The 15,899-nt window shown below is 40.8% G+C and overlaps 1 protein-coding gene across 1 annotated transcript in view; it reads left to right on the top strand.

Moving 5' to 3' along the window:
* AFF3 (AF4/FMR2 family member 3) overlaps positions 1-15,899 on the top strand; it is a 336,670-nt gene that overhangs the window by 215,445 nt on the left and 105,326 nt on the right. The window contains exon 7 of the mRNA XM_032200334.1: positions 897-948. Coding sequence (XP_032056225.1) covers positions 897-948 — 52 coding nt within the window. The remainder of the gene's footprint in view (positions 1-896; positions 949-15,899) is intronic.

Raw genomic sequence — 15,899 nt, 5'->3', positions numbered from 1 at the left:
CCTTATTTTTGGAAAGAATGAAAGAGGGAGAAGGAATTGGCCTGACATACCATGAACAGTACCACCCCATCAGCTATCAGCCTGCTTCCCTGGTGTCTGTGCTATGTAACTAAATTACGTTGGGCAGATGTGGTTTTGGACCAAAGAAGAGGTCATCACAAGCCAATGTACTTTTCTAGGATGCTTGTGAGTCATAAGGAAACATGAAGAAGAGGAAACCCTTGACCCCCCAATACTTCTCAAGTATTTAGGTACTTAAAAAAAAATAATAATAATAATAATAAAAAAAAAAAATAACTTGAAAGTTAGCTTTTTCTTACACAAAATAGCAAAGAGGATTTCTCCAGCCCCTAATTACAGCAGCTGAAGATTAGGTTGAAAGGTGTCAAAACACTTACTGTGTCAAAATGAGCATGAATCCAAACATCCATCTGCAGAATTGTGTCCTAATCTCTGCCTTAGTAGCTTTTGCTGGTACTGTTCTCCTCTGTATGAAATGGTTCCTGGAACAGGGTGTGGGAGTCTGTGCATGTTGGATGGGATGCAATATCAATAGTAGAGCTGTAAGACCCTGGAGAAGTCCTTTGTATGCTTCCAAGGTCTGCTGTTCCTTGTAAAGGTTGAGTTACTTGAGTCTTTCTGCCTCCCCTGTAGAGTTTTCTTAACTGACATTGCCAGAGTACAAGTGCCAGTGACAAGAAAAGTCAAGTCAGGGTTGACTCCCAGCTTACAGATACTCCATCAGTGTCCCAGCAGCCCTGTGATTGCCTCAGCAGTATTCCATGCATGTGGCAAGAGCAGTCAGTGTTAGCAATGAGTAGAGCCTTGGCATATCGCATCTGAACAGTTTCCATATTCACCCATTTCTGATGTCATTTTCTTTTTCTCTTTTAAAGGAAAAAGTGATGTAGAGCCAAAGAGTCCAGAGAAAAGTGCAACACATACATCGTAAGTCACTTTTGCTTTTATGATCAGAGAAAGCATCTATGTTTTTTATCAGATTGGTTGGGCAAAATGGGATTTGTCTGTTGTGTTGTTGTTTTTTTTTGTTGTTGGTGGTGATGTTTGTTTGTTTTTTTTTCTTTCATTAAGATAAAGCTCTTTCACTGATGCTGTTCTTAAAAAGGTTATTTAGATAATGACTAAACATTAATTATTCCTAGAACTTTTGCATGCTATTAAGTCAGAGATCTTCACAGGTGAAATGGCTCCCTATCATGCTGAATAGATATGAAATTATTTTTGTGGGTGTGTGAGGCTGGCCTTTACAACCTGACTTCAATATTACCTTAATGCTGCTGGAGTTTGTCACACTTGCTAAAAAACATCATGTCACATATGCCTTTGATGTACTGATGTAATTTTAAAAGACTGCAGTCTGAAGCTTCACCTCTGAATTACTTGAAATCCAATTACAGCTATCTCTGGTCTCTCACGATTTTGTTGATGTTTTTGAATTAACAAAAGAAGTCGAGAAATAGATAGGAACAGGCACTTGTAATATATCAGTGTTCACCTTCACTCTAGTGCAACAATAGAAGCTTTTACCATTTTTAACTCCAGTATACAAAGGACTGAATTGTTTTGCCAACATAAACCAGTCTACGAAACAGATGGGCTGAAAGTTAGAAAAATAAATAGCAACAGTCTCCCAAACTGAGCTAGATAAGTGAATTCCTTTAATATTTACCATGCAGGAGCAGTATGCATTTCTACAAAACCATTCACCTTTTTAATCCCATTTGAGTGAGCGAAGTTCTTGTAGCAGTCAGTCATGTGAATTTTAGAGTGCATCTTGCCTGTAATTTATGTTTCCTGATTCCTGTTATTTAAATTCAGAGCGTTACATCATGTAAATCTCACAAGGTGTCACCATTTGTTACACAGCCAAAAGTAGTCACAGAAGGAGGTACTATAATGGTGATTTATAGTGGGATGTTTTCATTTCTGCTGCAAATACACATTAAAAATCTTCTGGAAATGAATCTAGAAAAAGATTTGACATCCTGTAAGAAATGACTTGTCCTGTAGATTGTGTTGTGGAATGTAATTACAGTATGTGAGCATATTTAACCAAACTTATTAAATGAATTAAGCATTAGCAGCCTTATGCCTTCTGATAGTATGATTGCTGGGAATGGTTAATAGAATGATTCCAATAATTATCATTTTTAAAAATAATATTGCAATAAAAACCAGAAGAAGAAGGGTTTTAATGCCATCTGGAGGTATTTTGGAGAAATGAACACATTTATTTTCGCTGATACTTAGCAATATGTAAAACATGAGCCATACTGCACAGTGGTTTTGCTAGTCAGATGGTATTTTATTCACGAGGAATGTTTTAACTTTCCTTTATTCTCCTTTATCAACGTAAAACTTTAAACCTTGGAACTTAAAAGAATAGGGGTTCAGAGATACGCCCTAATATATTTTGCTCTGAGACTAAATGTTGTGCCATGTAGTGTGCCATTTGAAATACAGCAAACTTCAAAACCTGCTTAGATGTGAAAAGTTCCTTGCCTAATAAGACAAATAGTGTGTCCTTCTGAAATGATGCACAGTTTTCTATATACAGGGTATTTATAATGCTTATCTTTACGCTGTTGCCATATGCTAAGGCTTCCCCACAGCAGATACTGGTTCCTAGAGCAAATTTTAGAAGCAGAAAATACTTTTACCCCTGACAAATGGCTGTATTCAAGAAGCAGGGGCCCCTCTAGTTAGAGAAATTGTTTGTGTGGAAAAGGAAACAGGAGAGAAAGTGGGACATGAATGGGAGGGAACCAGCAAGTATTGCACCAAAAATAAAAATAAAAAATGTGAGGCCTGGAGCTAAGAAAGAGGGAAAAGATTGCAAAGACTGAATTTTCAGAAACAGATATAAAATTGAGAGCAGTGGCAGAGAAAACCAGAGGTCAAACTGGAAAAGAAAAAGCAGGGAGAGCAAAAGCTGTTAGTAAACTAAGATGTGTCTGTTATTGAATAGCACTGACTTCCTGAGTGCTACAGTGATGCAGATTAACACATTTCAATGTGTAGGTAAACACTGACATCCCCCTTCTTGTTCTGCTACATTTTGTTGGCCTTCCCCAGGCTGCTTCTCATTTACACTTTCTTCTAGGACAGGCTTTTACCTCTGGCTCTCAGACAGCTGTGAATGCAGATTTGTCCTTCCTTTTGGGGATGTGACAGATCACACCTGAGCACAAGATGTGCATGGAGAGGACACCCCAGCAGGACCCTCTGTCCTTCTGGTGAAAGGCCCATGCCCTCTTGTGAGGTATTGCTCCCCGAGGGTTACAGGAGTCCATCCGTCTGCTCCTGGTAGGGACGTTGAGAGGGAGAGACACTGATGTAGGAGAGGTGGCACCTTCAGGTCCGGCTGGCAGAAACTGCGGGGAGCCAGAAAGGATGCACTGTGGATTCATTTCGTTGTGAATCATTGTTTCCGCATGGAAATGAAACAAACAGCAGCAGAAAAACCCACAAAGCGAGGCGTGTTGGCCTAGATAAAAATAACAGAAAAGATGGGGAGGAGCGAATTAATGTTTCTTTCTTGCAAATGTCTTTTTTATTTTCCTCAGGCATGTTACAAGCCACATACTCAAGCCAAGCTTATGTGACTCAGTGGCAGTTAATTCATCCTTGGTGTAGATTTACTACCACCATCCAAAGGTTATTTATGCAGCTCCAAAAGACAGGTTGATTGCCCTCCTGAATCAGGCAGTGAGGCGCTCATGAACCAAGCATTTACATCAAGTCTCACCTGAAAAGATTCCTCCTGCCTTGTCCACTGGGCTCCATCCAGGGCCTCAAAATCAGGTACTGGGGTTGCGCTCTGGAGCCAAAGGGATGAAGGTGCTGCTTGTAACCCCTGCAAGGTGGGAAATCTAGAGTGCAGGATTTGTGCTGTGCTTTTCAGAGGGGTTTGGGTATGGGAAATGTATTGTTTTGAATAACATCATGTTTTTTTTTTTTTTTCCTGTATGCATTAACTCTGTGGATGGACTCTGGTAGGACATAGCTCTCCCCTGATAATAACATTAAACATTAAGAAACAGGCATACTTTAGATGATTCACATTAATTGATGCAACATCCTAATTAGGCAGATAAATAAGGGCAGTCATTACAATGCTGGAGATAACTGAGATGAATGTAAGAGAATGAGAATTATGCAAAACCAAGGAGGAAGATCAGAATCTGAGCAGATTTGTGTCCTTTTGCACACTGTTCCTATGGTCTTCACCATGTCTGCATGCACAAAAATCACCTGAACTGGCACTAAAGGATGGCAATAAAAGGTGCAAACAATACAAAGGTGTTAAGCTGTCTTGAGTCTTCTCCAGTTGATTCATGTTCCTTGTAATTGAATGCTTTTAAAGCCATAAGAATTCTGGATTTGAAGGGCTTTTTGTTGTTGTACTCAATATGTACAGCTCTCTATGGGTCATCTTCACTGCACATTTCTAAACTTTTAGGACTGCTCAGAAATATTCAGCAATGTTTCATTCTTTCGGTTTTGTGATGGAAGGTCAGTTTTCAATGGTTAGAAAACTTTCACAGTTTTGTTAAAAACATCTAATTTTTATTAAAATCCCTTTCCCCCAGCTTTACCTGTTGTAGGCTGAAGGACAGGGTTAAGGAGGGTGAGAGAAATGGACAAAGTGCTCTTTTGGTCTTTTATATTTTTAGATATGGGAAATATCTTTGGGAAAAAAAAAAATATTCCAACCAGTGCATGTGTTTCAGATGGTCCAGTAGTTTCATGGTAACTTCTTATCTCACCGGGGGTCTGAGATCTCCCATCCTTCCACATGGAAAATATGACAACAATTCAAAAATGGCACAAACACACAGAACACCCCGAAAGACCCTCGCTCTTGGGATGACTTTCGATGTACTGTCTGTTGCGATGTTCTTCAGTACCTTTTTGTTTGTAAATGATTTCCAGTTCAGACTACCCAAGGTTAATCATGCCTGACTGTGATTCACTGCTATGCATTTACCTCGACATTTCCAGCGCACTTACTTAATGATATCAGCACTAGCGATGAGATACCTCAGTGCTGTCTCTTTATTATCCCTCCCACAACTGTTTTCATGCTGAGCTGCTCCAGATTTTTCCCTCCCTTTTTACAAGAGAATTAACCAAGATTGAGGGAGGCTTCTATAATTTATGGCAGTTATGCAAGTTTTGTCCTTTACTAATACTCGGAGAGTCACAGATCTCAGTATGTGTGTTCACTTGTTTGCTTTTGCCAGGCAGAAATAGATGTTGGCTCCATTCCTTCTGTGAGACAGTCTCAGGCATCACTTGGAGAACAGTTTGCTCAGGGGGATCTTCATTAACAATACTAAATTCAGCGGTTTCCAAGCTGCCCATTTGCAGAGATTAGTGCTTCGGTCTCTTGCCCATCCAGCTGCTAACATCATTCTCATCACCCTGGAGGTAGAAATAGGAAACAGGTACTCAGACCAATGTTACTCTTTTTCTTCCTCTTTGCAACCTATGTCTATACTGGCACAAGCACCGATATATTTTTATTTCTTGCCTTTACTTCCTCCCTTGTATCTTACTCCTTGTATCTCCAGTGACCCACAGATAGCATTTATTAGCCAAAAACTGGGTTTCCCATCTTGCAGATGGGAAAATAAAGGCAGAGGGATTACAAGGTGTCTCCAGAGAGCAGGGGGAATCAGTCTCAAATTCAGGAGACCAGCCTGAGCAAGTGCTGCCAGCGTGCCACCGTGCTCCAAGCCCCAAGGAGCTTTGCCTTCCACATCTGGATGGCGTCTGATCTTGAGCCAGGACCACAAGTCTCTCAGGCAACCACTGCGACCTGACTGAGCACCAGAGTTGGAAGAGGAGCCCTAATCCCACCTCACTTTCAGCAAAAGGCCTGGTGCAAGTTATTTAAAGTTAGCCTTGGCTTCCCCCCATCTAAAATAATAATTAGACCGCCATGGAGACTAGCTCATTAATATTTGTACGAAGTGTTGAAAAATGTAATGTTCTGTAAAAATGGCTAAGGATTACTCATCCAGAACAGTAAAGGAAATGAGTGGTAGTTTAAGTTTTTTAAGACAGACTCGGGTAATAAGTGGTGAATGTCCTGAGCAGTGCCAGCAGCAGGCAGAGGCTGAGGGCTGGGTGCAGGGAGGGTTGCACTGCTGCTTCTCCTGGTTTGCCAGCAGACATGGGGAGCTCAGGCAGCCTCTGCCCCATCACCACTGGCTTGTCCTGCCCCACAATTTCAGTCGTAGCTTCTTGGACAGTCACCACCCAACTTAAATTAGGATTTGGCTTTTCTCTCACTACACCTGAGGGAGGGATGGCAAACAAGGAAAGGGCAAAGGATGCAAGCTGGAGAGCAAAAAGCCTTGCAGTGGTACATCTTAGATATCCTTCTGCTTGCTTGCCACAAAGACTGTGGTGGCTCAGTAGAACCAGAAGATAGGTGAAGGGTCTGAAAGACAATGGAAATGGTGAAATTCATGCAACTGTGGAAGTCAACTCTAAGGAAAGGTGCCCAAATTTTTCTGGTGTATAATCCACTTTTAGCTTTCAGATTAGGATACCAAGGCAACTTCTCAAATAGCCTTCCACAGCTCAAATTTGGGGCATTTTCAAGAGCAAGAACTTCTGCAGTGGACATACATCAGACAGTGACTTGGTGATTTGGTCCTCTTTCAGCAATTCCATGAGCTTTATTGCAGGCCATCATGAGGGTATCAAACTGGTGAGTCAGTTCAGCATCATCCAGCCAAAAACACGACTTCCAGGAGTTGGTGGACAATTTATTAAAAACAACATTTTTTTTTTCTAATTTTTATTGTTTCTGAAAACATCAGTTACACATTGTATCAATAATGGCTTTTAATGTATGCCTGTGATGTATCTGAGAGAAGTTTTGAAGTCCATACTAAAACAAAAAAAAACAAAACAAAACAAAACAAAACAAAAAAAAAAAAACACATACTGAGATGAATGAACACAGTGTTCTTCAGAGCGATGGAGGTCTTCAAAACCATAGAAGCAAACGTCTGGTGTTTATCCATGAACCAAGTAGCTGGCAGGAGAAGAAGGCTGGCTTCATTGCACTATCCCACCTGTTTACTTGAGCCTGGGCTTGCAGAGCTAACCCCTAACACTGCCAGACTGTCATTGCCCAGCCAGTCCAGCAAGAGCAGCTAAAATCTTAAAATGCACTCCTCAGCTCTCAAATTCCCATGAAAAAGTTCTTTTTTTCTGCCATCTCCCCTGAAGCATTACCCTTAGTACATGTACAGAGTGCTTCTCTGTGTATTAAACATACAGACCATTAAAAAAATACAACTCCACAGTAACTTCCTGCTCCAAAAGACAGACCAATTTCACCTGTGGGATGCATCAAAGCCCTGGCTGTATTGTCACAGTACTGATGTAAATGTCGCCTGCCAGTTCCTAACCTTCCCTTAGCACAGATTTTTGGATTTGTGGTATACAGTGCTGCTGACAGTCCACAAAAAACTGTTGTAAGTTGATACCAAGAAATCTATTTTCTTCAAACCCTATAAAGACATTTTCTTGGAAGATATTTGCCCACACATGTCTCAACTTAATCTGTCTTTGAGGTTTAGCTATGTTAATGAGGAAGAATGGATCGGTGTTTTGGGTGATATTTTTTTTGCCACATAAAAATTATAGATGCATAGCAGTCAAAGGTGATACAAGTAAAAAATATTTAAAAACATATAAAATTGTATTAAAAAAAAAAAAAAAAAAAAAAAAAAAAGAGAGAGAGAGAAAAGAAAAATGATAGCCAGGAAAGCAGATGAGATGGTTTTTATTTGCTGGATTTAGAAAGAAAACACATGGAAGCCCAAGCTGACCATAATTGCAGCTGTGGTTATCCTGGGATAAAGTTTAGCTTCCGTAGTGTTTCAGTCAGACAAGAAAAGCCTTATCTGAGATGTCAACAGGAAGGGGGATAGATGAAGTCTAAATAATAGCACCTCTGAGATCTGGGGAAGTTTTGCGATTGACTTGCATGGGAAGAGATAGGGCTTTCACTGCCCTATTTTTAAACGTCAGTCCTTTCTTTTACCAGATGCAGCCAACAGCTGGAGATAACTGCCCTTATTGCTGCAGGACTCAGCACAGGGTTTTCTTTATAAAGTCTCTCCTTGTTTAGCACCTTTCCCTTCACTCTCTACCTGTACAGTGACCACCAGGGAGAAAAACCCAGAGCTGGTGGCTGCTGCCCTGTTTGTTGCCACCCTCCGCTCAAAGCCAAAGGGGAAGGTGCAAGAAGCCCTCACTTCAAAGCAAATGTGCTCAGCAGCTTTTGCCCAGTTGGAAAACTTACTACTACCTTGGTCATTATTTCTAATTTTTTCAAGTGACAAATGTTTCAGTAGCGCTTGTGTTCATTTACAACACTTAGAATAAAACTGACCAATTTAGCTAGCTAAAATACAGTTATGATTGAGGAAATGTTTTCCCGTGTTGCACCAAAAGCATATTATTTTTCTCTTAGGCACTGTTTTCCTTGGACTTTGTCATTTGTAAGGGACTAATTGGGAATTTTGAATGCGGCACAGTGGTTAAAGAGGGGTTGCCAGGAAAATCAGATGCGAATACCTGGGAAGAACTCGATTTCATCGGACGTGCCATCAGAAACCATCTACCCCGCTGCGTATTTCCTTCCTGAAGGAAACGATGAAACTGAAGCTAGGAGTCTGGCACGCTGGAGTTGCATTGTGCATGCTGTTGGTTTTGCCGCGTTAAAGTTCCCAGATGATGTTTTGGAAATCCTGCACCCAGGCGAGAGCTGTGGCAAGGGAATCTGCCCTGGGTGCTGCTGGGTTGAGGGCAGGGAGCAATGAAGCACCATGCAACATGTCCAACAGGAGAGAAACAAGATCAGGAGTATTCGATATATCCAGGCCTACAAAACCTGTTTTTGTGTTGTTTTGTTTTGTTTTTTTCCCTTTTCTGCCAGTCAATGGACAGAGGGTAATCTGGTCCCTGGGCTGAATCCATGGCTGGAGGAAGGCGAGGTGTATGCAGGGTGGGGAAAGGAGGAGGGACAGGGAAGGAGAAAGAGAGATACAGGTCTTGGCCACCTGCCAAGGAAAATAACCAGCATTTTGCAAAGAGAAATCCTAAGACTGAGGTCATAGTATGGAAAAAGTCTGTTTCACAGACTCTTTAGCCTGAACACAGGCCAAGATTTTTTTTTCTTTTTTTTTTCTTTTTTTTTTTTAATATATTTTTTTAAATGCAGGCATCCTATTAACATTTGAACACTAAAGCTCGTCCAGGAATGGAAAGATTTCGGAATTTGAAGTACCCTAGTTTTCTACTTTGTTGTTATGCTGATATATATAATTTTTTAATTATGAGAAAGCAAAGCATTGAACAAGAAGTTCTCTCATTTTGCTTTTGAATTATTTTACCACTATGAAGATCAAATTAAGGGGATCTAAAGAAATGCTTTTTTTTCCCACAGAGTGACCGACTCAAAAAAAAAAAAAAGGCTTTTCAAGCTTGGTGGACAATTTTTTATTTGCCATGCAAAACAGAGAAAGATACTGAAACGGTCATGAATTTTCCTGTGTGGAAAAGTTCTACAGTTCAGCCATGAATAGCTACATTTTTTTAAGCCTTTGTAGTAGCAAGCTGACAGCTTCATGACAAATTACTTTTTATACCTAACTAAACTAATTATTGAAGCTCTTCTGCCTTAATCTCTGGACTTGGATTTAATGTCAGAGCGTGGATATTTTTTAACTGTGGGAAAAAAATAACTCCTTGGATTTGTTAGGATGTTATTGCAAGCAAGTTTTCTGGTCTTTGATTTGCTAAGCTACAACTGGAGTCTACCTTCCTCAGGGTAAGAATATTTCCACATTATCATTTCACCTGTGGTATTTTAAGAGTGAGAATATTATATCTTCGTGTGTATCTCAGCTTTATGCATCCTATTCTTTGTTTAGCATGCAGACAAGCTACATCTCCCCAAAGAGATGTGGAATATATTTATTGGCAATTTAGAATTGATGATAGATTTGACAAGCAAGCAGGGTGACGCACTGAAGCTATCAAAGCTGGAGATGAATCAGGACAAAGGTTCAGATGAGATGCATTGTTCCAGAGATTCAAAAGGATTTTACTTACAGATCATTCCAAAATCAAGGCAGCTGTACCACTGACTTACAAAGAGAAAAGCTCAGTTTTTACTGAGAAAAAAACATGGCTTGATTGGCCCACAGACCTTTTATGGCAAAATTACAGCTGACATTTCTGCATGATGTTTTTTATTAGTTTTGTAAGCTATTTTGTCGGGATTCATTTGTGCTGATTCTCTCTTTCATGTTATAAACTGTAAGCAGTTGTAGGTAGAGAGAAGGAATCTCTTGATGTATTTCTTTGTAGATACACTCCAAGAATTGCAATAGATCAGGTATGCTAAATTAAAACTGATCTGCTACCTGATGAACATGTGAACTTACCGTTTATTTCTTTGTGTTATAATTTAGTGTAAGTATAGGGGGGAATTCCATAAACTCATCACACACTTTCCTACTGTCAAAGCAAAGACAAATCAACACAAATAATCTCCTAAGGGTATTTAATAGCATGGTATGCACACGGTATGAGCAAATTGTCTGTTTGTATCTTGTTCAGTGACCAATTTTTGTGCCATTTGAAATGACTAGTTATGAGGGGCAGGCAGGAGTTAGGGATGAAAGTTTCTGTCCTGAAGTCCCCTAGGAGCTGTGGCGGGTGAAGCTGACATGCGACCTGCCTTGATGTAGCTCAGGCAGAGGCCCAGAACACCCTAGAATGTAACCTCAAAAATAATTTGTCATCACTCTGGTTTGTACTTTTTTAGCTGTCGGGGTTAAGTCAAAAATTCATGTGGCTACTCATGTGAAATCCACATGCTTTTCCCATCAGTATAACTTATACAGTAAGTGTAATATGAGACACAAACTGTTTAATATTTGCAGTCACTGTCAGCAACAGCAGTTTCTGTAGACTTCCATGGAGGAAAGGATGAAACCTTTTGCCAGAAACTGTTAAAAAAGCCTCTGTCAGAAAGTAAGGTTTTGATCTTGCAAATAATTACAGACAAGCATGATGTTTTCCAGCAGGACTTGCTTCAGCATTATTGTTTGAAAGACCAAAAGTTCCTGTGGGTAACTGGCCTCATGTTTAAGCTTTACTGCCCATCTCCAGTTCAGTTAAAAACCATTTCCCTGTCAGCTGCACACTTTACTGTGAGCACTGTTGGTAAAGCAGGATGAGTTTTGTCTGTCGAAAAAAGTGGCCTGCTACAGAATGACTGCACATGGAGACCAAGGGGACAAAATAAGGAACTTGTGTTTACCAGGGCCTGCTTCTTCTCCCCATCCCTCGCAGCCGCCACTGCCATGCCAACCTTCACGTCCCGCGGTGCAGTAAGCCCAGCGCAGCTCCGGTAAGCACTGGGGCTGGGAGACAGCCATATGGTCCACCTCCGAAGAGCTTTTTCCAGCTTCCTATTGAGAAAGAGAGAAGGAAACCTCTCCCTAAGGCTGTCCCCTAGGTTTCATGGCTGGTAGCACTCCCCAGCTAACATGCAAGGAGCCCTGCAGCACCCACAGCAGCCTCGTGTGACTGCTGCTGAGTAGCCAGGAGTGGGGAAACGCCTCCAGCTCTGAAGCATGGGAGACAGTGGCATAAAGAGAGGAGGGGGAAGGCTGGAGAAATGGTCACGAAAGACTTGTCAGCTAAATAGGATTTTAGAAGTTTTGTTATCACATCTAACGCATATCACTAAACAAATACAAAGATATTTATAATGCATAAACAGTGAGACATGGTTGCAAAGCTGGATGATGGTAGTTAGATTGGTAGAGGGATCTAAAATATTGATATTTTTCCCAACTTGCATATATTTCACTATGACCACAGTAGGTAGATGACAAACATCATCCACAGGCATTATGGAAAGATTATAAAAGCCAACAGCCTTCTTTTCAAAATTATTTTGATTTATTTCTATCTAGCAGAAGTAGCCAAGTACATCTTTAGCATGATCCCATTTGGCTCAGTGACATTGCACAGCTATGAATTTGCTATGAGAAGATCAACTCTTTCTCTACCCTAAAGAACATAAAAGCCTCAGTGCCTAGCTGGAGAGCAAATGCCTCTTGCTGAAGCCGCTTATGTTTTTCTACTTGAGAAAAATTAAAATCTCATCTTATTTCTTTGCATGCACTTGTCATCCACTCAGAGTTTTATCCAAATAAATCGCTGGTTCTTTTCAAAGAACATCTTCAGTATAAGTTGCATTAGCTTTAAAGACTCACCAAGAACAGAGTGGTCCAGGCTGACACTCTTCGTTTCCAGCAGAGAAGCAACTGCATGAATCTTATCCCACAATCCTGCAGCTCAGTTAATTAAGTATTTGATGTCCTGAGAAGCTACTGCCTTCCAAAGCTGAGGAGAGGGAGCTGCCAGGCCCTTTTCCCTTCTCTGGCCACCAGACACAGTGATGTCCGGAGATTTTCCACCCATCACACCATCTTACACAGCTCTTCCCCTCTCCCCACCCCACAGAGCTGATGAAATTAAATAGCATCAAAAATTAACCCCACCGTTATTGGAATGCAGCTGGGTAACGCGTGACCTCATTTGCCACTGGGGGAGAATACGTGTTTGCTGCTTCAGTCTTGGGGGCTCTGTGTATGGGACACAGGAGAAACTGGTAGCACAAGCCCCAGGGAACACCTCCCCTGCAGGACCACCACCCCTTTGGGTGCCCTCAGACACCTCGGGCTCCAGGTGTCAGATATCAGATATTTCTGATATCTCTTTGCCTCATTATCTGCTATCCTTCCATCCTGGCCATGATCCCTTCTGCATTTCTTTTTCTCTCTCCTCTTTCTTGTTGCATCTTTTCTGCTGCTCTCTTCCTTCTGTTTTTGTCAGGTTCGTCACCTGCAGCCTCACTTCTCCTTGCTTTTCACTTCTGCTGGCCCTCCCCTCCTCATCCTTCCGATCTCCACTTTTGCCCCCGAAAATATGTCTCCCATGTCTCCCCAGAAAAATGGAGATACGTGTAGCAAGGGATACACAAACATGCCCCCAGCAGCTCAGGTTCCTAGATTAATGCATATGTCTCATTGCCTGCTCCTCTCCACCTTTTTCTCTTGATTTCTTCACTGTGTTATCTATGCTCAGTGGTAAGCCACTGGGATGAAGACTAGCTTTTAACTCCTTTGTCGGGTGCCCTGGTATGCCCAGATCTTCCTCTAGGTCACATCCTTTTCTGTTAATTCTCTTTTAAGAATCACATAGGAAAAAATGAAACACAGAGAGATGAATATGGAGCAAAATTTTAAAGTTAGCTACCAAATGCTTTCCTTTTATAATTTTCAGCATGATTGGCAGGTAGGTTTATTTAATCAAATTGCCTTTTCTGACAGTGTATTATTTAATGAGGGAGCTCTTTTTTTTTTTTTTTTTTTGATTGCATAGGAAATGTAGAAGCATTTGAGGAACTCTGATGTGCTATTTACTCATCCATTATGTTGGGAATCAGTTTAATTTCAATGTCAGTAGAGTAATTAATAATCATAACAGTTATCTGTCACAGAGAGATCTGTTTGGGGATTTTCTCAGCAAACTGGGATATATTCTCCATTCTTTCACCAGAGAAGAATGTTTTTAAAAATAAGCCACATTCGAATGTGTTTTTATTTAGATTATCCCTTCCAGGCTGATAGCAGAGATAAAGTATTTTCAGGCTTTAATTCAGTGTTGAGTCATTGACATGAAATCCTTTACTAGCTTGTTATCCATACTGCTTTTTTCCCCCCATTAAATTCACTCAGTTTTTCAAGCATCAGGAAGGATGCAAGCATCAGGAAGGATGGCTCCCCCAACAAAGTGCATGTTCCTTCCCTGTAACAAGCAATCAGGAAAAAAAGACACAGTCGCAGAGATAATGCAAAGTCCCCTTTTGGCAGTCGTGCTAATTTGGGCTGGCCTCGTTCTATTTTCAGTGTGGCACTTCGCTGTCAGAGGAACAAAGTGGCTTTACGGGTAAGAGCAGCGGGTGCTGGAGCGGATGGTGGTGAAGGGGCAGGGGGCCCACGCTTGGTTTGGGATGCCTTGGTCTCCGCAGTTATGTGCAGCCCTGCTTAAGTAAATAACTGATAAATGAATAAAACCTTTCAGCTGATGCATTTGATGAGTAGTAAGACTTTTTATATGGCTCTAAAGAAAGGGCAGTTACTGTTAAATGAATTGCTTTTTAAATAAAACACATAAGAGAAATTTTTAAATCCTTCATTGTTCCTTAAAATGTTTTAGTGCCTCATTAATTCTTGATTAGCCCCGTTGTTAAGAGGCCATGATTATGTGGTAATAAGGTATAGGAAATTACCTCAAGGACTGTAGTCATGTCACACTGTACATGCTACAGTTTGCACCCCATCAGGTGCTGAGACCAGATGCCTGTCATTTAAATGAGGTGGTGGGGCTCATGGTGGTGGTCCTGTGCTGTGTGGTGGTTCCTGAGGTGTGGGTCTTCCAGCATGGTGGCCTTTTGGAGCAGAAAAGTGGAGAAGACCTGGCAAAGCATCCTCCTCTCAGCACCCTCCTGCACTTCAAGGGCTCCCCAGTCTTGCCTTTGGGAGAGCACAGAAACCTCTATGAAACAGTGGAATAAAATTAGTTTGCAATTACATTCATTTCAGTAATTTCAGATATGCCTGAAGCTCCCATGGATGAAAGTCCACTCTGCTGTATGATTTGTTAGGCAGAAAACGTTGTAGGACATTTGGTGCTGGGCCAGAAGAATATCCCCAAACCAACAGCTTCGTCAGGTCATTAGTATCGCTTTTTGAAGCCCCCTCTCTTAAAGCCTGCAAAAACTATTGGCAGTGCTAATCATTACCTTTTCACAGACAGGAAAATGAGCCTTAGGGGCTATTTTTATTGTGATTTGCTGCAACATTAATTAGCGTTCTGAATAAGAGACATACTTCAATGTTCCACGCTACATACCTTTATTTTTCACCGAGTATAATGCATTTTTCCCCCTAAATCTCTTTGAGGCCACTGATCTTAATGCTCATGGTACATAGCTCCCACTGATTACCTATACAGGAGTAATCAGTGGGAGCTTCATGCTTCATACTTCATTTTTGAAAATTTTATGAAAATAATTATTAGCAAGTTGTCATAACTCTTACAAGGGTGGGGTAAAAAACAGCAAAAATGGGTGTTTAAAAGGCTTTTCTGTGTGCAGTTTCAGATCTTGCTGGAGAAGCATCTGTAGTCCAAACCAAAGACACTTGGGAGTTAACTGAAATCCCATAGTGCAGAACATCAAGAGTTAACAGTCCCAGCGAGAAAAAAGTTTATTTAGTCCTATTCTAAACAAGCAATATAACAAACCCCTGTTAGGAATGAATGATCTCTCACATGTTGCTTAAAAGAATTGAATTTTGATTTAAAACACCAAAATAGCTCAAATGTTATGGGTTTTCTGGAGGAAATTCAAATTGTCCAGTCCAATTTTATTTTTTATTTGTAACATTTTACATATGGATAAATGCGTTCTTTAGTTAAAAATCCACTTACCCTGTTTCAGGCAAGACCATATACTTTCCAGAGTGTTACAGACTCTGACATGTTGGCATATTCTGCTCCAGGAGCTCTGCTGTGTTCTGATTGTATAAATATTGTTCTATATAAAAGGATGCAATTTCAGCACCACTTCACATTTCCACCTTGTCCTCTTTCCCATTGAATTAGAATAATCATGCGTTTGTTCACTTTTGACCTCATAGCATGTTGGGAAATTTACCTAGGTAGAGGTATCTCATTACAGAATAGTGTTAGGGTACAGA

Source organism: Aythya fuligula, chromosome 1 (assembly GCF_009819795.1).
Source record: "Aythya fuligula isolate bAytFul2 chromosome 1, bAytFul2.pri, whole genome shotgun sequence".
NCBI classification, from domain to species: Eukaryota; Metazoa; Chordata; class Aves; order Anseriformes; family Anatidae; genus Aythya; species Aythya fuligula.
The sequence above is the reverse complement of the archived record's forward strand: the minus strand, read 5'-3'. Positions and strand labels throughout refer to the sequence as shown.